Source organism: Marmota flaviventris, chromosome 5 (assembly GCF_047511675.1).
Source record: "Marmota flaviventris isolate mMarFla1 chromosome 5, mMarFla1.hap1, whole genome shotgun sequence".
Lineage (NCBI taxonomy): Eukaryota > Metazoa > Chordata > Mammalia > Rodentia > Sciuridae > Marmota > Marmota flaviventris.
The window spans coordinates 5,949,969-5,973,950 of record NC_092502.1 but is presented as its reverse complement, the minus strand read 5'-3'; the positions used below and the strand labels follow the sequence as shown (position 1 = coordinate 5,973,950).

At 40.7% G+C, this 23,982-nt stretch overlaps 1 protein-coding gene and 1 pseudogene across 1 annotated transcript; one reads left to right on the top strand and one right to left on the bottom strand.

The window, feature by feature from the left end:
* Positions 1-876: 876 nt before the first annotated feature.
* On the bottom strand, positions 877-1,641 carry LOC139705869 (olfactory receptor 2L13-like). The gene has a single exon (XM_071612766.1). It carries the CDS (start codon positions 1,639-1,641, stop codon positions 877-879), a length of 765 nt encoding a protein of 254 aa, XP_071468867.1.
* Positions 1,642-23,110: 21,469 nt separating this feature from the next.
* LOC139705868 (guided entry of tail-anchored proteins factor 1 pseudogene) lies at positions 23,111-23,548 on the top strand (annotated as a pseudogene).
* The last annotated feature ends 434 nt before the right edge of the window (positions 23,549-23,982 follow it).

Sequence of the window (23,982 nt, the reverse complement as noted above, 5' to 3'; positions counted from 1 at the left end):
ATGATCATAGCAGCACAATTCACAATAGCTAGACTCTTGAATCAACCTAGATGCCCTTCAATAGATGAATGGATAAAAAAAAATGTGGCATTTATACACAATGGAGTATTACACAGCACTAAAAAACGACAAAATCATGGAATTTGCAGGGAAATGGATGGCATTAGAGCAGATTATGCTAAGTGAAGCTAGCCAATCCTTAAAAAACAAATGCCAAATGTCTTCTTTGATATAAAGAGAGCAACTAAGAACAGAACAGGGAGGAAGAGCATGAGGAAAAGATTAACATTAAACAGAGACAAGTGGCGGGAGAGAAAGGGAGAGAGAAGGGAAACTGTATGGAAATGGAAGGAGACCTTCATTGTTACACAAAAATACATAAAAGAGTTTGTGAGGGGAAAGGGGAAAAAAACGAGGGAGAGAATTGAATAACAGCAGATGGGGTAGAGAGGGAAGATGGGAGGGAAGGGGAGGGGGGATAGTAGTGGATAGGAAAGGTAGCAGAATACAACAGTCACTAATATGGCATTATGTAAAAATGTGGATGTGTAACCGATGTGATTCTGCAACTTGTATTTGGGGTAAAAATGGGAGTTCATAACCCACTTGAATCAAATGTATGAAAGATGATATGTCATGAGCTTTGTAATGTTTTGAACAACCAATAAAAAAAACATTTTCTCTCTAACACATGTAATAATTATTATATTTATACATTATAATCAATGTATCATCTAATTAATTTTACTGATGCATATCTCAGTAGAAATCTACTTATATGTGTGGATCATATTATACATCTATAGGTCAGCAGTGCTTGAGAGAGTTACAGTCTATGTCAAAAGAGGCAATCCAGAGAAGCATGGACAGCCATGATCATTTTTTCCTGGAGGAGTGCATCCCCCACACTCTCCTCATGGCCCCCAGGACTTCCTTGTTCCTCAGGCTGTAGACAATGGGATTGAGCATGGGGGTTAGGATGGTGTAGAAGATAGCCAGGTTCTTATCTTCTGTGGGTGAGCGGAAACTCTTGGGACGGAGATAAGTGTAGACAAAAGGTGTGTAGTAAAATATCACCACAGTTAAATGTGTGGAGCACGTGGTAAAGGCCTTTTTTCTCCCCTCTTTTGAGCGCATGTGGAAGACAGCAAAAAGGACCCGTCCATAGGAGGCCGTGATGCCAAGGAAAGGAAGGAGGAGAAACAGGACTGCACTCACAAACAGCATGTACTCATAGTCCAAGGTGTCCATACAGACCAGAGGCATCATGGATGGGATCTCACATAAGAAATGATTGATGGCCCTAGACCTGCAATAAGGAAGGTGAAGGGCATAGGTGGTATATGCCAGAGAATGAATGGACCCCAGTATCCAGGTTCCTATGATCATCTTCAAACACATGATTTTACTCATGCGGACAGGATAGTGGAGGGGGTGGCAGATGGCCACAAAGTGGTCATAGGCCATGGAGGCCAGGATTAAGCCTTCAGAACATGCAATGTTTATAAAGAACATTTGCACACCACAGTCCAGGAAGGAGATGCTATTGTGGCCAGACAGGAAGTTATATATCATCTTAGGGACAGTGGTGGAGATGTACATCAGGTCCATGAGGGAGATCTGGCTGAGGAGAAAGTACATGGGGGTGTGGAGCCAGGGGTCCAAGAAGATGAGGACAGTTATTCCGGAGTTCCCCACCAAGGCAAGAGCAAATGCAAATATGATAAGGAGCAAGAGACATAGGCCAGTTTGGTTTGGGGGTAACAGCCCCAACAAAATAAAATCCTTTGAAGTTTGGTTCCATTTCTCCATGAACACACACTTCTTTAATTTTTTGAGATGTAAACAAAATAAAAACTAAGAACTAACCTGAAAAAAAAAATAGAAGAGGAAAATAAAAAGAATCATCTTTGTTAGTGTTTTTTAAGAAAGAATTGTATTTCTCCAACAGTAGCTTTTGTTGAATTTAAGACCTAAACTCAATGTTCCTGTCCAGTTCTGTCTGGTAACCATCTCAGCAAGTCATAGACAAATGTAAGGTCTTAAGATATAAAATCGAGTACCACTTGTGTCAAACCCAGTGAGGTACCTGGAGCCTTCCTGCATGCTGACTCCTGGCAGGAACATTCCTAGGACTATGCACCAGGCTCAGCCCTGGAGGAAGCCAGGATCCTGCTTTCTCAGCTCCCCAACTCAGCACTCAGGTTCACCACAGACATGGCCTGTGGGGAGAAGAAGTGCCCTGTGTGCTTGAGTCTGTATCCTCAGTGACCTCGCCTCCTCCACACCTTTAGTGTCTGCTCTCCCCTCCCCACTGGCACTGCTGCAGCTGAGTAAGCCAGGGTCTTCTCCCAGAGCTGTGCTGCTCACCTCCTAAACAGAAGCTGCTCTGCTGGCCCTCAAAGTGGGCCACCATCCAAAAGTTCTTGAAGGTAAACTTGTTGTGTGTCCTGTGAGATTCACCCTAATTTAAATGTGTTCTGGATAGTGGCTCTTCCCTGACGACATTCTACTTGTTGAAGCCCTACAAACTCTAAAACAAACAAAGTAAGTCATGCATGTTTTTATTCTTCATATAAGCAAATAACAAATGACAATAGTGACAAATCAAATAACATGAAAAGTAGTTTTCACCCTGATTTTTTTTATTTCCTCTTTTAGTTATACATGCAGAGTTTAATTTGACATGGAGTGTATCTTCTTCTCTCCAGGATCCCAGTCTTGTGGTTGTACATGAGGTTGGAGTCTCACTGTGGTGTATTCTGATGTGAACATAGCAGCCTTAGGTCAGATTCATTCCACGTCTTTCCCATTCCCTTCCCCTCCCTTCTCTTGGCTCACCATTGTGTAACCACTGGTCTTTTATCCTTCCGCTGTCCCCTTGTTGTGTGTTAGCACCCATGTATCAGAGACAACATCCGACTTTTGGTTTTTGGGGATTGCCCTTATTTCACTTAGCATGATAGTCTCCAGTTACATCCATTTACTGGCAAAACTCACCCTGTTTTTCAGAGCAGCAGTTAAAAATATCATGGTAATAGACATGTAGCATGGGTATAGATAAAGGGGAAACACACTTGCAGATATTCTTATTTTTATAGGAATCTTTAAATGCCCCAATTTTGTTAATTATTCTTTATATTACATAATTTATTATAACGTATCCATAGTCCAAATTCTATAAATTCAGGCATTAGTGTCCTCATTTGACTCATATATACAATAGACTTCATTGATGTGAATGATAACATTTTCAAATTAAGTTATGCTGCATATCAGACTATGAGCCTGTGTGCCTACATTGTATTTTTAAGCATTTAGTCATCCATTGGAAAATGTCTTACTCTGTACAGAACAATTTGTTCAATTCAATTTGTATTAGTCTTGATCTCCTTTAGAGATCATGCCTAATTACATGTTTGAGATGAGGTAAGAGCACGTGGATCTTGGGCTGTTGGTTTTATCTCCCTGTACTGTAGTTTAGTTCTCACCCAGTACAGGCAGCAGGGTGGATCTTATGTTGAGCTGTGCAAGTAGGAAGCATGTGAGCAGTGGTTCCTTAGGAATTATAGCTAAAGTGTTTGTAATTCTCATCTTCAGAGTTAATCATTAAAGTAAAAGGTGTTAATCATTTAGAGTGAAAATCAAAGTTAGATAAAAATGAGCAAAATTCCCTTCCTAAATAATATTGTCTTCATTTTTTTGCCCATGCCTTTACTTGGGAATTTATGACTGTAATTTCACTCTAAATAACTTCTCTTTTATCCTGAGTCATCCCAGTCCAGGAAATTAGTTTTTCTATCATTCATTCTCCCAAATATGGAGAAATTATGATTTATATTTACAGTCTATATGTTTTTACTTCTTTATTTATCTAGACTTTGTATGAGATTATTGACTTCATATCTTTGTGTTTTTCCATCTTACAGAAATACTAATGCCACATTATGTCCCAGCTATTAATTGTATAATCAATTTGCATTATTCATTTTCCAAATGAAAGAAAAGCTATTAAGAGTTTGTTGTCATTATTTATATTTAGTAACTTTAAATCAATTGTCACAACATATAACTCTGGTAAAAATGAATAAAAATGTGGAAGAGAGTTTATCATAAAAATGGAAGAGCTTTTTGATGCCTATCTAATTCAGACACACTGAGAATTAAAAATGCATGGTCAGGAACCCAAAAGGAGCACAGAATCACAAGGCAACTGGGGAAGTAGGATTATGGGCTTCTCTGCTTCTAACTACACTAGGAAAAAATTTCATGACCTCACAGAGAAGATGAACACAATATCCCCATCAAGGGGCACATGGTCCTTCGAATTATGTAATGATTGATGGCAGTGCTCCTGGCTCTAGTGGTTAAAATACACAAGATTCCACAGTCTGGAGCTCATATTTAGTGAGTGTCACAGACAACAGCGCAGCAACTCAGACACATGCTGTGGGCTGTGTGGACATTAGTGACAGCAACAATAGAGCAGGAAGGAAGGACAGAGGGACAGCTGGGCAGCAGCACTGAGCACCACTCCAAGGAGGTGCTGCAGGGGCCCTCAGGCTCTGGACCACTCTGCACAGACTGAGGAGCAGGGCCAGTCCTGGGGGGAGCCTGCCTGGGTCATCAGGACAGCAGCAGAGACAAGAGGGCTCCGGAAGTTTCAGACTTCGGGAAAATTGTGAAGGGAGGGATGAGGACTCAGGCTCTGCTCTGGACCAGATGAGAGGCTAGTGGGTGTGACATGGGGTCAGGTCTCCTTCTGGAGCTCACACAGGATGATCTGGTTGAGCAGAGAGCTAAGAGGAGGAATCCATGGGAAAGACTGGGCAGTGGGCAATGAGGACAGCTGATGCTACCCTGGGTTTATCAAAGGAACCCAAACATGCCAAGGACCCTTGAGGCCTGGGCACATCAGCACAGCTTGGTGCTGCTAAGGAACAGGGTGGGACCCATTGAATCCTCTGTCTCTGCCCCCTGGCTCAGGGGCTATTGCATAGTAGGCTCTCAGCAGATAACTAAATATGACTTTCTGAAATAAATTAGTATGAATGTTCAAACTAATGATATGTGAGTTTATATTATTTTTACATCATTGTATACAATATGTGCCCTGAATATTAGGGCATGAGGGCCTTCTGTGGTACTTTCTCCACTTCTTTGTTTAGTCTAGGTTTCATCTTGGATGAAGAAAGGTGCCAGTATCTCTGGCAGTGCCAAGCCCTGATCACACAACGGGCTGTAAGTTCATGTCTTCCGTGGTCCAGTTTTCTTGATTATAGAATTCAATCAAAGTGGAGTATTTCCAGACCTGATTTTCTTTCCAGTATAAACATGCATGAAACTGGGTAAAATATGGAAAATAATATGTCTGTTTTTCAGACACCAAAAACAGGCATAGCAGGTGAGTGAAACCATAAGCAATAAGTACAGACTGGTGAAGTGAACTATAATTATATTTTTAAAATTTTTCTTAATAAGTGCAGTTTGATCAAATGCTGTTAAAACTTATGGGTAAAGGGGAAGTAAGAATAATCAAAGTATACCACTGTAAGAAAAACTTGAAGTCTGGCACCTGAGAGCAGCCTGTGGGGGAAACTTCATGTTATGATAGGAAAGAATCCCCCACTTTCCCTTCACCCTCTCACCCACTTAACCTCACCAGAAACCACCAAGATGCTTAGAATAAAAGATTTCAAGTTCAATAGTCACACTCTCTTCAAATACAAAAAAAGTTAAAATTCAACTGAACACAGAATCTTGTTTGCAAAGTTAAGGGGATCTGAAACATCATATAAAAAGTTAGGTTAAAGATGATTCTGTGTTGTTTTTTTCATTTTTTTTTTAGTATGTGTGTTTTGTTTTGTTCTGAGGGTGTGGCTATTCCTTGGTCACCTGAACTCAGCAAAGAAACTGTTATTTTGATGAAGTATCAGTGGCTGACCCACATTAAATATGGACAAATGTTAAAAAAATTTTTAAAAAGCCTAATTTTGAAAAAATGTGTTGCTGCTTCCTCCTCCACATTTTTCTTTTTAAAGTATTTTCTAAAGTTTTTTTTTTTAGTCTTGAAAAATAATAAAAAATTCTGGAAGAATTTACAACCAACTGCATGAGGGTCTGGGAAGCTGAGAGGCTAGAGCAAGGCTGGGAGGAGCAGACAGAAAGGGGTCTTTCCCTTAGTTACTGGAGGCCAGCTACAACTAAAAAGAGGCAAAAATCAATAAGTGTTTGTAAACCAGGAAATGATACAGATTATCAAGTTAGTATCAGTTATAAAAAAATCATATACTCAAGAAAATAGAGAAATCATGAACAGGATTAGAAAAAAAAAAGGTGTAAATTATATTTTTAGAAATTTATTGGTGATACATAAAAAATAAAGATCCCAATTTAAGAATCTCGTTTCATTCTAAGAAAATTAATTCAAAATGCCAAATAATTTAAAAATGTATAAAGATTCCCCTTAGACTAGAAACCAAAAAAGGAGTTTTCATTTGTCAGCTTAAAATCACCTTGGGTAGTAAAGACTGAAGTTTAGTTCTTGAGACTTGATCCCTAGAATTGAGCTCTTGGCAGAACTATTGGTTCCATATGTCCACAAAATGTTTCATTTAAAATATATGTGCTTTTAAATTGGTCTCTAACCACTCCACACATTTTCCCAACCCTTAGAGCCTTGTTCTCCTGGGAAGCAAGTCTCTTTTATTTTCATTGGAGGTAACCTATTTCCAGCATGCCAAAACCTGTTCACTTTCAAAGCCACTTTTGGAGATTTTATAGCCTGAAATGGAATAAAATTTAAATTTAATAAAATTTGAGACCTGATCTAAAAAAAATAAATAAATAAACTTGTTTAAAAGCCAGCTACTCAGACATTGAGGAAAATATTCTGAGAAAATCCCACAGGGCAGAGGGGGGGTGGAAAGCCAGACCACTGTTAGTCTGCCAAACCTCATTTGGGGCTGGCTTTAGAAGAGAACCAGAACTGGGGATGCAATGCAATTATTTAAATCCAGAAAGAAAAAATGTTTGCTCCCAAATCTGGTGGGAGATGATTGTCTCTGACTCCAACTGATTCTGCACATGGGCCTGGGGAGCTTCCGGCCTAGGAGAATGCCCAGGACAACGTGTCACACCTGGGCTTGAGGTTTAGTGTGCAAAGGAGAAGGGCCTGGCCTTGCATCAGATGGACTCAGGGTTGCACTCGAGGCCTCCTGGGGGAGCAAGCCACATTTTTCTTGAAACCACAGGTTATAACAAGAGGGGATTTTTCTTCCTTTGTTTCTCTGTCTCTGCCTTTGTCCCTGGCTGGCACCCCCTCCTCTGCCCCTGCAGCTCTCTCTCTTTCCCTCCTTCTGGCTCCTGGGAGTGCGAAGGCCTAGGCTGGCTGTCACTCAGGCCCAGGTAAGGAGGCCATTCAGGGATCCACCAGCATCAAGGTATTTATTACACCCTCCCCCAGCCCCAGTCCCTCTGCAGCCTCTAGGGCTGCAGCTCCAAGGGCATGAGGTCTGTTGCACACACCCACGGAAGGGCCTCTGGTGGATGCATATGAGGCCTCTAGTTGGGCTTTTTGGCCTCCACCAGAGAATGTTCAGTTATCTCTGCACCTCCTCTCCCACTGCGGGGAAGACACACAAGAGGAGCGCTCCAGCAACCGTGGCTGGCTCAATGACAGTTCCAGCAAGAGAATGGGTGGACCCTGTGGGGATGGGGGTCTGGATACAGTAGCCTCCCTGGTGTCGGGGCTGAAAGGTCAATTCATCTGCCTCAGTCACCCCCGCAGGACTCTGTGTGCGCGATGTTGGGCCAATGCTCCGCTGCTAAGCCACCTCTTCAGCCAATCACAGGAGTGTTTAAAGACAAGTCCGTGGGGCGAAGAGGACTTTGTTCCTTCACCCTTCCTCCTACAGATGCACATCCCACTGCAGGACCCTCAGCTGGCCCAGAGGGTGGAGCCCCACACTGTGGGTGAGAACTGAGGTCCTCTAACATCTTTAATCCTTATTTTAAAAAAAGTCACTAAAGTTATTTGGGTTACTTAGTTGGAAAGAAATGTCTTTAAGACACTCAGAGCTGGAGCTATTAAAGGCAGATTGTCATCCCCTGTTTGCTAGGTAGCCAGGAACTCAAAATAGTAAAGGCATTTTAGAATCGACTTTCCTTTCCTTCAGTGGCTTCCTCTCAGTTTTAAGCAGGGCATGGCCATCCAGGACCTGGGAGACAGTCCTCGGCTGCTCGAGTCTGGGGGCAGGGTTCTGGTATTGAATGGAGGGAGCGTGCCCGGTCAGTAAAGGAGGTGTGGATCCGATCCCAAAGAGGATTCAGGCCACCAGGTTTCTCTAACCCTTCTGGAGTTCTGTCCAGCTGACCATCAGTCTGTCCCTCCATCCATCCAGTGTTTAGCCATCCTTTTCTTCAACAAATATTTCTTCCTATGAGCTGAACACAGCATTAGTCCCTGTCCTCAGGAATCCTGCCTTCTGATTGCTCGAGACAACAGCCCTGAGAAACTCACAGGGAAGCCCACGATTTCCAACATGACGTGTGCTCTGGAGTCTAGACCAGTGCTGCCTGAGAGAACCTTTGCAGACAGGGGAATGTTCTCCATTTGGACCATCTCGCATGGCTGCCACCTGCCCCATGTGGCTGTTGAGCATTTGAAATGTGACTAGTGTGACTACTTTTGTGTCCTGTACTGGGTCCCAGGGTTCCCAGCAGGATGGGCAGCAGGATCCATAATACATCTTTTTCTGATGGCTCCTCTTCCCCTTAATTTCCCTCTCCCCTGGGGGACATCCTGGCTCCAAGTAAACAACATACACTGGGACCCTTAGCTCATTCTCTGCTTCTGGAGCAACCCACATGGAGACACTGGAGAACATGAAATTTCAGCTCATTTTTTGTACCTAAGAAATTTATTTTTTTTCCTTTTGGATTTCTTTCAATACAGCTGCTGAGAGCCACAGCTGAGTCAGAATGGCCCATGGCATTTTGCCAATAGTATTGGTTGACAGGCGAGGCATTACTGTCTGCCTCAGCTGCTACTTTGGAGTTCTCACACTACTTTGGAGTTCTTATGGGGATTCCCGGGGATTCCCAGAGAGTTCCCATTGGTTGGGGAAGTGCAGGAGGAGGGATTTTCAGAGGATATTTCCAGCTGCTGGTTCCTGGAGGAGCCGTGTGGTTTGGGAGAATTCCCTGGGTGTGTGTGTGGAGTGTGCTGGTGGAGTTCAGAAATAAAGTTTGTTCCTGCTTCAGTGGATTGTGATTTGTGCCCAGCCAGACTGCGGCATACAGCGATTTGGGGATGCGGGGAGGAAGGACCAGAAACTGTCTCTCTTTACAGCAATCTCTTTTCCACAGGGGTTACCCCCAACTGGATGGAGCTTCTTGAAGACATAGAGCATTATAATTAACATATGAAATCTTTACTTCTGATATTAAATTTGTTACTCTTATACAGTGCAGAACGTATTGAAAAGGCAAATTAAAATGTTATATGTTAATAAGCTTGGATTAAACTGGGCTTTGAGAACCCAGAAAAGGCAAGTTGGTCCCACGTGGATGCTGCATGGAGTTTTAAAGGAGCCTTCCCTCCCCTAGAAGTTGCCACCACTGAAATTACTCAAGAAGAGGACTGATCTTAAGAGGAACCCCCCCCCCAACTTGGATCCATAAGTGCGTTTCTGTGGAGTGTATGTTTAGAGGTGGGTTTCTCTACACTTCATTCCCCAGACAGGAGCGTGGAAAGAGGAAGAGGAAATTGAGAAAGCTCTTGAAAGGTACAAGGAAAAAAATGAAAAAATCAAACAAACCCACTCCCAACAGAGTAAGCACAAGGAACAGGGGCCACCTATGTGAGGAGCCCCTCTCCCCACAAGCTCTAGGTGATCCGTTTCCCAGGGTTGGAGAATTTGCCTGAACATTCTTGTCCAGGGTGTCCAGGGTGAGGGTGGGTTGTCCTTTGTCTGTGGGAGGATGGACAGTTGGCCCAACCTTAAGGTTCCTTATCCACCAATTGGACCGTGGAGAGAAAAGATTTTTAAAAATAGAAATGCAACAAGAAAACATGATTTAAATAAAATTGCAGTATAACAGTGATTTCCATAGCATGTGTATTGAATTAGCACTGTAAGTCCTCTAGAGGTGGTTGAAAGTACACAGGAAGTAGGCACAGGTGACACAAATACTGCACCATTTTGTTTAAGGGACTTGAGCACCCAGGGATTTTGGTATCCGTGTGGGGACAGGGAGGGTGTCTAGGATACTGAGGAGTGACTTCACTGAGGAAAGCCCTCAGCCAGAAGAACTTAGAAGACTGAAAACTTGGAGCTACTCTCTCAGCAAGGCCACCATGGTGCCCCTGGGGACTTCACAGTCCCCTCTCAGTGCATGGCTTTTCAAAGCTCTCCCTCTCCCAAACACTAGTTTGTTCCCTAGTCTCTTTCTACCTCTCTGATGGCTTCTCCTCGGCCCCCTCCACTGTGGTCTTCTCTGGGGCCCTTCCTCAGCCCTGTACTCTCTCTGCTCCATGAACTCTTCCCTAAGTTTCTTTTCCTACCTCTCCCTTTCCTGATCTTTCTCTTTTAACCTTCAAACCTTTATACCCATGGTCCATGGGCCACCTTCACCCAAGACCCCCAAGCTCAACGTCCCCCAAATGGAGACTACCCTCTTCCCCGTGACAGTTCCCGGTCTTGAATCTCATCTAACCTAACATCCAAACTGGAATCCAGGGATCCATTCCTAATGCTCTATTAGTGACGTTTCTCTGTTACAAATGACCCTAGAACTTAAAAGTGGCATCAACACAATACGTTGAATCCTCTTGCACATAGGCTGTGGGTCAGAAATCAGAGTGGCTTAACCTGGTGCTTCTGGATCAATCTCTCATGAGGCTGTAGCACCGTGGTTGTCTGAGGGTTGGGCTGGGGCTGGAGGATTTGCTGTGACGTGGCTCGCTCTCTGGGTTGTTGGCAGGAGGCCTCAGTTCCTCATTATGCTGATTTCTCCATGGGGCTGCTTGAGTGGCATCATGACAGGGCCCCTGGCTTCCTCCAGAGCCAGTGATCCAAGAGAGAGAGGAGCGGGAGAAAGAGGCATGATGACTTTTTGTAGTTATTTGTTTTGGGTGGTGCTGAGGATGGAACCCAGGGCCTTGCACATGCTAGGCAAGCGCTCTGCCACTGAGCCACACTCCCAGCCCCAGAATGCTATTTTGTTAAGTTATACGAGTTCATTGCAAAAAATTTAGAAAAGTAGAAATTATAGAAAAATGCCTCTAATCCGACCACCTAAATAAATGCAAAATACCGGGCTGCCATTGTGGTTCAGCGGAGAGCACTCACCTAGCATGTGCGAGGTCCTGAGTTCATTCCTCAGCCCCTCATAAAATAAATAAATTAAAATAAAGGTATTGGGTCCAACTAAAAATAACTAAATAAGTGCTATTTACAATTTGAAGTGTTTCCATCTAAACCTATGTGTGTGTTTGTATGTGTGTGTGTGTATGTGTGTGGGGGGTAGTTCTATCATGTGGGGGGTGAGGAGGGGTTTTGCCAGAATGCAGTGAGTGCTGGAGCTGTGGCAGAAGGGCCACCAGGAGTTGTTACCTTACCTAGAGGGACTCAGAACACCCAAGAGAGAGGAGCCCGTTTGAGGGGATCTGCAGTATTAGGAATGCCAGAGGACAAAGAGGCGAAGAGAGTAGGTAGAGGCTGGAGGAGAGTAAACTGCACAGGAGGTAAGTACATTTTAAACAAACCAAACACTGTGGATGTATCTCAGTGCAGCAGGCCCTGGGTTCAATCCCAAGCACCACACACACAAAAAAATAATAATAAATAAAGATCAAGGTGCTGGACATTGTGTTGCAATCCTGTAATCCCAGCAATGCACCAAAAAAAAAAACCCAAAAAACAGCAAGTTCAAGGCCAGCCTCAGCAACTTAGTTTGACCCTTTCTCAAAATTCAAAAAATGAAAAGGGCTGGGAGTGTAGCTTGGTGGTAAAGAACCCCTGGGTTCAATTCCCAGGACCAAAATAAATAAACAAAATTAAATAAATTGAGATTATGAGAGGGATGTCGATCAGTGAGTTGTAGAGCACTTGCTCAGCACACTAAAGGCTGTTCCTGAGACCATCAAAGTAAAGAAATAGATAATAAGGAAATGAATTGGAGTACAGTTTGAGCTTTCTATTTTTAAGCTGGACTTAAAATACGTTGTAAGAATTTTTATATCCCATATTTTATATACTATAATATATATTATTATAAAAGCATAATAATATAAATTATAATTTAACTTGTTATAATTTATAATTAATATAAATTAGGGGCTGAGGGTGTGGCTCAGTGGAGGAGCACATGTTTAGCATGAGCAAATACATATATATTATTTATATTATGTATCTATACATTATTTATGCATTGGTATTATGTTCTATATTTATGTTGTTTATATATTTATATTACGTATTTATGTATTGTTACATAATATATAAACATTTTATTTATTATACTTCACATATGTTTTAAAATGTTAAATGCATTGTACTATTTAGAATTTTTTTATTGTATACATATTGTAAGAATGTTCTTCCAGCCAAGCACAGTGGCACATGCCTATAATCCCAGTAACTCAAGAGGTTGGAGCAAGAGGATCACAAGTTCAAGCCCGGCCTCCGCATCTTGGTGAGATCCTCAGCAACTTAGAGACAACCTGTCTTAAAATAAGAAACATCTTTAAGGGGGTTGCTGGGGATATAGCTCAGTGGTCGAGCACCCCTGAGTTCAATCTCCAGCATCAAAAGAAAGAAAGAAAGAATGTCATTCAAACGCAAGATATTTAAGGACTGCAGACCATTTGAAGGACAGCGCTTACTGACCCCCTCATCAAGCCTGTCCTGTCTTCCCCACATCAAGGTCCTCCCTGAGCCCTTGCAACAACTGCTGATTTTCCCGCCATCTCTGGCTCTGGCTCCTTCAGTTCCCGCTCTGCCCATCGCTGCAGGGCTCATCCTGAGACACAGATCTGGTCATGCTGTTTTCCTGCAGAAGTCCCCTCCACGGCTCCCTACTGTTTTTGGCCTGAACTCTAGGCTCTTCCATGTGTCTGGCAGGGGTCTTCAGGCCCTGGCCCCCTGCACCCCTACAGACGAGCTCCAGCCCTCCCCACTGGCGCCACATTGTCCAGCCACGCTGGTCTCTGCTGATAGGAGGCAGTGTGGTATAATGGCTGGTGCCTGGACATTGGAGCCAGCTGCCTGGGTACAAATATCAGCTTTCCTGCTTACCCACTTTCTGACTTTGTAGAAGTTCTCCATGCCTCAGGATGACGAGGGGACTCCATGAGTTCCTGCCTAAAGAGCGCTCAGAATGGTGTTTGCATGTGTAAGTAAGTGCTCCATAGATACATCAGATGTTTTCATCATCAGCGACACTCCCTGAACACAGTGGAGCAGTTCCCCAATCAGAGCCCCTGGAATCTGGGTGGGCTTAGGATGCTTCAGCCAATAAAATGGAGGGGGAGTCCTGCCTGTGACTTCCAAGGCTGTCACACAACACAACACAGTGCAAAGCCTCTTCTCCAGTGCTATACTTCCTCTCCAAGGCACCCTGATGGGAAAGAGCCCATGCCACACCTGTGGGAGAGGGGCTGGCAGTCCCAGTCACTGTGTCACCCTGGTCAGACACAGGAGATATCAGATCATTTCAGCCTCCAGTTTTTAAGTTGCTCCAGTCTCTAGTTTTCCTACTGAAACCTCAGACTCTAAGGAGCAGAGACAAGCTCCCTCCACTCTGCCCTGCCCACATTCGTGACCTACTGACTGTTGTTTTGTTTTGTTTTGTTTTAGTTGTAGATGGACACAATACCTTTATTTCATGTATTTATTTTTATTTGGCGCTTAGGATGGAAACCAGGGCCTCACATGTGCAAGGCAAGCGCTCTACCACTGAGCCCCAGCCCCAGCCCCTGACCTGTAGACTCTTAAGAACATAATAAGATGGTTCCTTGAAGTTGTAAGTGGTGGGAAATTCATTACACAGCAATAGATAACTCTTTGTCTCATGGCAAACTCCTACACATTCTTCAAGACCCATAAAATGTTGCCTCCTCCTCTCTGAAGCCTTCCCTGATTCCTCCTTGCCTTGGTGGCTTCCTGTGTGTGGGTCTGTAGGGGCCCATTCCTCACCATGTGGACCTGTTTCCTCATCCATTTCTCCCCTTAGACCAGGCACCCAGCAGGTCCATCTTCATGTCCTACCACTGGGGCTGCTTAATGGATGTTCCATTTGATGAATGAATGAATGATCGACTGTGGCCAGTGCTGGCCTTCCTGACCAAAGTATCAGGAAGATAGTCACATAATTACATTGTGGGACTTGATGGATATTTGTATAGTGGAATTCACTTTTAAACAGCTTTACTGAGGGTTAAACAATGTGCAATCAACAATACATATTTTAAAATGTTATTTTTAGTTGTAGTTGGATATAATACCTTTACTTTTATTTGTATTCTTATTTTTAAGTGGTGCTGAGGATTCAGCCCAGCGCCTCACACATGCTAGGTGAGTGCTCTACTGCTGAGCCTCAACCTCAACCCCAACAATACATATTTTTGACAGGTAGTCAACTACATATTTTAAAGTGAACAATTTATTATATACATCCACAAAGCCATCTACACAATCAAGATAGTGAACTTCTCCATTACTTCATCATCCTCAAATTTTCTTTCTTTCTTTCTTTTTTTTATACTGGGGATTAAACTCAGGGGTACTTTACCATTGAATTACATTCCCAACCCCTTTATTTTTTTACTTTTTTGTTTTGAGATAGGGTGTTTGCTGAGGGTCTCACTAAATTGTCCAGGCTGTCCTCAAACTTGTGATCCTCCTGCCTCAGCCTCCTAAGTGTCTGGGATACCAGGCATGCACCACTGTACTCTGCCCAAAAGTTTCTTTATGCTCCCTGTAATTTCACCCTCTGAGCACAAGTAACCACCAATCTGCAGACACTATAAAATAGTTTACATTTTCTAGAATTATATATAAACAAAATCCTGTGATATGTGCTTTTAACAAAAATCTGGCTTCATTCACTCATAAAAATTTGTCCACCCTGCTGTGATATAGTCATAATCTATTCCTTTTCACTGCTGAGTAGTATTCCATTGTATAGATGCATCACATTATCCTCCATTTTAAAAATGAGGAGACTGTGGTTTGGAGAAGCGAAACAACTTGCCCAAGGTCACTTTCCTGGTGAACTTGAACGCAGGTGAGTGCCTCCAGGGCCAACTATCTTAACTGCCACCTATGCCTTCTAACTTGGGCATGATGACTTTTTTTCACTCTCTTTTCTTTTTTTCTGTTTTTCCAGTGCTGAAAGGCATGGTGTCTTTTGCTGTGGTAGACAGAATAATGACCCCCAAGAGACATCTATATCATAATTCCTGGAGTCTGTAAATATGTTATATAAGGTGGAAAGGGGGAATTACGGTTGCAGATGAAATCAAGGTTGCTCTAAGATGGCCTCAAGATAAAAGAATACCCTTGGTTTCTTACAGTAAGTACCAGGGGCAGTGTAATCACAAGGGTCCTTTGAAGTAACAGAAGCAGGCAAAAGAGGAGAGGAGGGAAGGAATCTGCAGATGCTGGGTTTGAAAATGGAGGAAGGGGCCACAAGGCAAGGAATGCAAGAGGCCTTTAGGACTTGGAAAGGGCCGGGAATGCTCCAGAAAGAATGGAGCCCTGCCAACACTGGAGGACGGGGGAGAAGCTTGGGGCCCACTTCTGACTTCTGGCCTTCAGGACTGTAAGATAAGTTTGTGTTGCTTTAAATCCCTCATTTGTGCAAATTTGTTACAGCAGCAACAGGAAACTAATACAATGACTTTGACCATTTCTTCTAGAAAGTATGAGCCCTGGGAGGAGAGCTAGGGGCTACTGTGGTGTCCAGGGAGAGTTGGGGGAAACTGAGCCTATCAGAGGGTGTGGGTCTCTGGGCAGAGTGGTCACACCCCTATTCCCTGCCATAGGCTCAGTCCCAAGTTCTGGCTAAAATATTCCCAAGTAGCGAGCTTTTCTCGATGGTGTGAGACCTTGAAGCTCAGACCCGTCTAGGCTGAACAAATCATTCCCTGGTTCCCTGAAGTCCTGGGGTGAACAAAAGAGATAGGTTTTCTCCACCAACTGAGCCCAACAGACCCAAGCCCCAGCTGCAGAGGATGCTGGGAATGTGGGCATGCTGGCCCAAGGTCAGCCTTGCCATGGATGCTCAGAAAACAGAGATGATCAAAGCCCTTGGAGAAGGAGGGCTCTTGGGAGTCCATAGGAGCTGACAGCAAGTGAGAGCACACTTAGTTCTTATATAACAGAAAAAGCAAACTGTTTTTTTCTTCCTGCACTCTCAACGGCCAACACAGAGGACTTCTGTGGCCAGGTGTGGGGGTGGCTTTCCTGCACCACACATTTCTCCAATAGACATCTGCTGGGTGACCTGCCATTCAGCTCAATTCATACACCATTGAGAGGTAAGTTAGATTTCACAGGTGAAGGGCTCAGCCCCACAAGCCTGCCACCACCCCAGTCCAGATGCCACTTGTAAGTCACAGGTTGTCATCTGTATGTCACACCAATTGGCTATAATAAATTGGGGTTCCCACAGTTCCCACCTCAGGTTAGATAACTAAACAAGAGGGCTCACAGAACTCAGGGGAACTTGCCTCCTGGTTCATTAAGGGATATGATAAAAGACATCGATGAACATCCAAAAAGAATAAAAGGCGAGAGAAGAAAGAAAAAAGTGTAGTCCTGGGGCTGGGGCTGGGGCTCGGTGGTAGAGCTCTGAACCAGTCCTTAGGGCAAATCTTAGGATTTCTGGGCAATTTAATTCTATTTTGTATTGACCTTCCTCTTCATGGTTTTCCTTTAGAGACAGATATTGAGAGTTCATTTCACAATATTTATTGACTGAGGATGGCATGAATACCCCATCTTAATGTTCCTGGATTCTTAGCTAATGCAGTAAAACAACAAAAATAAAAAAATAAAATGTATACAAATTTGGAATAAAGAAATTAAATGCTTTTATTCACAGATGACTTGATTTTTTATGTAGAAAATCTCAAAGATTCAACCAGAAAAACTTCTAAAATTAAGAAATGGTTATACAATGTTCCATGATGTAAAGTTACTATACAAAGTCAACTACTTTCCTATATACCTTCAATGAACAATGGGAATTTGAAATTAAAAACACAACACTATTTGCATTAGTATCAAGAAAATGAATACTTTGACATAATCTGGTAAAATACGGTCAGAGTCTATATGAGGAAAATTTAAAAATTCGATTGAAAAAATCAAAGAAGATTTAAACAAATGAAGAGATGTTTCATGCTCATAGATGAGAAAAATCAATGTTGTCAAGAGGTCATTTCTCTTCAAAATGATATATACATTCAATACAATTCAGTGAAGACACCAAAAATTTATTTTGTGGAAGTTAACAAACGTATTCTAAAGTTCTTATAGAAAGGCTTAAGACCCATATAGTCAACAATATTGGAGAAGAAGAAAAAACTTATATGACTTGCAAATTGATCCATGGAACAAAACAGAGAATCCAGAAATAAAAGCACATAAACACAGTTAACTGTTCTTTTACAAAAAAGCAAAGGCAATTCAATGCAGGAAAGATAATTTCTCCAAACTAAGTAAAATCTTTGTATATTTATATGTTGAAAATGGAGGAAGAGGAAAAGGAGAGATGAAAAAGCAGCAGCAGTGAAAAAAGAAAAAAAGAAAAAAAATAATCTAGATATGATCTGTGCTATTCAGTTTTTCATTGCTGATACTAAAGTAACTGACACAAATTGGAAGAGGAAAGATTAATTTTGGCTCACAGTTTCAGAGGTTGAAGTCCTTGGCTGGATGGTTCCATTTCTTGGGCCTGAGGTGAGGCAGAATATTATGGTGGAAGCATTTAGTGGAAAAAAAAAAGCTTTTCAGTTCAGGGCAGCCAGGGAGCAGAGAAAGAGAGGCAAAGAAACAGGCAATGGAGAAGATAATCTCCAGGTTAGTTCGCAAGTGACCTACTAGCTCCAACTAGGTCCTGCATCCCAGAAGTCTATTCAGCTATCAATAAATTAATCCTTTGATGAAGTTAGAGAACTTAGGATCCAATCATTTCCTAAAATCCCCATCTGTGCAACTTGATGCACTGGGGACCATGCTTTCAGCACATGAGCCCTTTGAGATCCAAAACCATAACACTAGATCCAATCCATAACACTAAAACAATCCTTACTCCTTTCAATAAATATTTATTCAACCTGCATCTTAGATGTAATTTTTATTAACATTATTTTAAATTGGGAACTCATAATTATAAATATTTATGGGTAACATGATTTTTTATGTATGTATACAATATGGAATTATTAAGAGGTCAAGCTCATTAACATATCTATCTAGTCATTCACTGATCTGATATTTTTGTGGTAAAACATGTTAAACTTACTTTTAGTTATTTTGAAATATATAATAAGGTTCTCATTAAATTTTTCTGCATATATTATCCAGTTTTCTCAAAACTACTTGTTAAAAGGCTGTCTTTTCTCCAATGTATGTTTCTGATATCTTGTCAAGGATCAGATGACTGTACATGTAGGGATTTATCTCTGTGTCTTCTATGGTATTCCACTGAGGACATGTCTGTTTTGATGCCAGTGTCTTGTAACAATCATTTTACTCTCTACTTCTATTAGTTAAACTTCAAGACCAAAATTTTAATATAAGACATTTATAAAATAACATCAGAAAGTGTCTAGGTGACCTTGAATTTGACAGTGGATTTTAAAATTCAATAGAAAAATATAATCCATGAAAAAAAATACTAGTAAATTGGAAGTTTGATAAAATGAAAAACTTTAAGACCCTGGAAGGCTGAGGTGGTAGGAATATATGAGTCCAGTAATTTAAGACAAGCCTGGGCAATATAGTGAGATACTATCACAAATAATGCATGAACCAATCAATCAATCAATAAATAAATAACTAATGCTCTGGAAATAATGTTGAAAGAATAAAGAAACAAATCATAGACTGGGAAAATATATTTAAACAACAAATATCTTCTTAAAACCTGCATCCAAAGTATAAAAGTAACTCCAAAAATACAATAATAAGGAAAAAACACAATTAGTAAATATATTTTAAAAAACCTGAAAACCCATTTTACCAAATGAAATCTATACATGGAACAAAAGCTTATTGAAAACTACATAATACCATGAGTCATTAGGGATTTTCAACATGACACTACTATGCCACAATTGAAATGGCTATTTTTTTAAATGACAATATCAAATACAAGTATACAAGTGAGAATATGAAGTAAAAGGAACTTTCATGTGTGTTGGTCAGAATGAAAAGTGGTACATTCACTTTGGAAGACCACTCTGAAGTTTCTTGCAAAGACATAGTTTTATTTTACAATCCAGCAATTTCATGCCTAAGTATTTGTCTTAATGAGTCAAAAATTTATGTTCAACAAAAGCCTGCACATGAATATTTATGGAAGATTTGTTGATAATCACAAAATGGGAAGCAACCCAAATGTCTTTGTCCTGGTTAATAGATGAACACACAGTACTTCATGCATTCAACAGAATATTACTCAGCAGTAAAAATAAATGAGGTATGAATCCATAAAAAGACATGGAGGTATTATAAATGTATACTAGTAAATGAAAGATGGTAGTCTAAAAATGCTATATACTAGAAAGTTTAAACTATACAACATTTTGGAAAAGGTAAATTTATACAGAGAGTTAGAAAACTCAATAGTTACCAGGAATTTAGGAGGAAAGAGGGGAAGGATAAATAGGTGAATCATAGGGGATTTTAGGGTGGTGAATGCATTCTATCATTATGCATTCTATCAGAAGCTGCAAAACTGTTTAACTCAGAGTGAAACAATATAAGTTATGGAATACAGCTAATAATGTAGTGCCAATTTGGGGTCATTAATTGCAGCAAATGTGTCCCACTAATGTAAGATGAAAATCACAGGGGAAAGTATGTGATGTAATAGAGAGGTAGGTATGGTGTGGATACATGTTACTGCATGTATTATCTGTCCAATTAGTTTGTATTGATAAAATTTCCACCTTAACAGCAGAAAATAAAAACAAACAAGAAATTAATGAAGTCAGAGAAAAAAGAACTATCAGCACAGAAATCAATTAAGTAAAACACTTCTAAAATCTATAAAAACAAAAGCTGTCTCTAGAACAAATAAAATAACCTTGATAAATCTTTAGAAGAATGACAAGTGAATTTAATAATAGACACAAATTACCAATATTAGGAATGTGAGACATTATATCACTAAATATTCTATGGATATTAAATGAAAAGTCAACTTGTCCTGTTGGCACATTCTTGTAATCCCCATGGCTCAGGAGATTGAGACAGAAGAATTGAAAGTTTGAGGCCAGCCTCAACAACTGAATAAAACCCTAAGCAACTTAGTGAGACCCTGTTTCAAAAAAAAAAAAAAAATGAAAAGAGATAGGGATGTGGGTTCACTGGTTGAGCACTTCTGGGTTCAATACCAAGTGTAAAGGAACACCTGTGGAGGAATACCTGTAAGGAGGTGCACAAAGAACAGACACAGACACACAAGTACAAGCAAACAGATAGGAGGAGTGGAGAGGAGCAAAATGAAGTGATGATGAAGAAGTACAGAAGTGAAATGACCACTCTTCCCTGCCTGGGAGTTTATAACTCAAAGAATATATACTTCCTGTTACTATGACTATATTCTAATTAGTATTTCCTTAACCCAAGTGCTAGCTAACTGAGATACGATCCCCTTAATACAAACACAGAGTAATTTCTCTCCAAGGACATTGTTAAGGAGACCAGATAGTGACTGCTTAGTTGTCTAATTACCTCACAGGGAGGAGGCTGGGTATGCCAATTGTGGGAATCAGGGCACCAGTTAACACCCCTGGGAATTTGCTCACCAGGGGAAATGCTTCCATGTCTATTTCCATGGACAGAATATCTACAAACAAGCACTCAACCACATTTCCCTCAAAAAAAGAATCAGAAAATTTGATGAATTACTTTATGCCAATAAATTTGACAACTATTATAAAATGAATAAATTCTTACAAAGTTCAAAATAAACCAAAACTTACTCAAGAAGAAATAGATTTGGTCAATTGTCTTGTATCTATAAAAGAAATAGAAATTTTAGTTAAAAACCCTTCTACCAATACCAATCCAATCTCAAGTGGCAAAAATATTGAATTCCAATTACAAAAGGAAGAAGTAATAAAATTTTACACAAAACTATAAAGAAGATGAAGTGCTTTTCAACTCACTTAATGGGTCCAGTATTATTCTCATGAAAAAAAAACAGGAATGAGCATTGCAAGAGAATATTATTACAAACTAAGATCACTAATTCCCTAATGATTCCCCCGAACACTCCCACCCCACCCCCCCACACAATGATCTTGGATGCAAAAATTCTAAGCAAAACTTGGCAAAGAAAATTCAACAATATATGAAATAGGTTAATATATCATACCAAAGTTTTTCATAGAGATGCAAAGTTGATTTAACATTCCAAAATTGATCAATGCAATTTCATATCAATGATATAAAATGACATATATATGTAATATGCATATACATATACACATATATATTCGTAAAATCAATAAGTGTAGAAAAATATTTCCTAGTAACCCAATATCAACTTCTGTTTAAAATTTTAGCAAACTAGGAATAGAAAGTAAGTGCCTCAGTCTGACACAGGGAATCTATTAAAAACTTATCAGAAACACAATACTTAATGACAATAGACTGAATACTTAACCAAATCCTCAGAAACAAACGGGGTTTTGTACATATCATTTCTTTTGGTTTGCTACTAAAGAGTCTGCTGATGTACTCAGTTAAGGGGGGGGGACACTAAAAATCATACCAATGAAAAATTAAAAAATAAATTAACTTTATTTTCAGAAAACATGAACATTTATAGTAAAAATCACTGAATCTTTTAAAAATGTCTGGAAGTAATAGTAAAATTGCAGGATTCAAGATCAACATACAAATAAAAATCAATTGTATATATGGTAGAAGTGTATGTTCATAAATAGAGATTAAAAAAATGATACTATTCTGTTGTGGGTCTATAGCTCGGAAAACACTCTCAACTGAATTTTTTCCAAATTGGAGAGTCTTTATTTAGCTAGCTGGCGACTGCTCCCTGATGGACCCAAACTGTTTCTGCCAGGAACAGTACGGGGTGCAAGTTCTATGGGGTTTATAAGGGGAAAATCAACATCCTCGAAAACGTAGATGCAAGCAAGCAAGGAGGACACAGAAGCTAAAGTTAACAATCAGCCACCCAATGCATATAACCACATCCTTGTTCCAAACACATGCAGTACAAAAATAAACAACTTTTACAAGAAATAAGTTATATAACTAAGGTTACATTTTGGAACTTCCAAATGGAGTCACTTAGGCAAGGTTTTGTTTTGTTTTGTTTTGAAGTTGTCAATGGACTTTATTTACATGGGATGCTGAGAATTGAACCCAGTGTCTTACAAATGCTAGGTAAGTGCTGTACCACTTAGCCACAACTCCAGCCAAAGGCTAAATTCTTTTAAGTACAGTCAGGATAACTTAACATTATTTATCCTATTATCTAATCTTGTCTTATCTATTAATATCCTCCATTTTATAGGGTGCTTATTGGGCTGATCCATAATCTAAGTTGGGCTATAACAATTAAAGAAAGCATCAAAAATATAATGTGTGTAGGAATAAATTTTACAAACCTCATTCAAGAAAGCAGGGCTAGAGGGAGTCACTGCACAGTTGCGGGTGTGCCTATTGATGAGGTCCCCTTGGAGCTTCTGTTAGAGGTGCCTGGGCTGCAGGGAGTATCTGGGAAGAATGGAAGAACTTGACCAAGTCCCACAGCTGGACGTGCCTGCTGGTCCTCCCTCTGCTTCCTGTTTGGATGCAATGTCCTTCTGATCCTCCTTCTGACCTTGTCCTCCTTCATGTCCAGAGTGCTGCAGAATGATGCAGAGCCAGAGCCGCAGATGAGGGCAGAGATCCAGGATATGAAGCAAGAGTTCTCCATGGTCAACAAGATGGATGAGTTTGCCAGATATGCCAGGCTGGAATGGAAGATCAACAAGATGGTGGACCAGCTCAAGACTTATGTGAAAGCACGGACTGCTCAACTAGCCAAGATAAAATGATTTTTAAGTGTTGCTTTCTATACATTGCAAGCTACCTTGATGATGTCACTCATTTGGAAGTATTATTCTGCCCCTGTGACTGTTGTGCTGAGGAAATGGATAACACCACTAGACCACCTGGTAGCCTTCCCTGCTAGAACAGCAGGTGGTGTTGGAATTACTAGTTGGATTTTAGTCTGTAACAAGTTGTGGTGACCCCTTGTACTTTACCCTTTCATTGGAAAAGAAAGATGAATGCCACTGTGGGATTTTGTTGTTGTTGATAAACTGGGGGTTCAACTCAAAGGTTCTTTACCACCTAACCCCAGCCACAGTCCTTTTTATTTTTAATTTTGAGACAGGTTCTTGGTAAGTTGCCTAGCCTGACCTCAAGCTTACCATCCTCATACCTCTTCCTCCTGAGTTTTTGAGTTACACTTGTGCCCCACCACACCTATCCCAGCTATTATGACTTCTAAAATGATTCTCTTATTAGGTTAAAAGTCTGATTGCTGCTTAAAAATACAAAACAAAAAAACCCAAAGTACATAGGGTAGTTTTGTATTGAATATGTTCTTGGGCTTTATGTGAGATTCTTGTAAGAATCCCAGTATTCTACAGTAATCTACAGTAACACCAGATTTGAAACAGGATGGGGGTCTACATGCTTTACTCCTGATTTGCTCTAT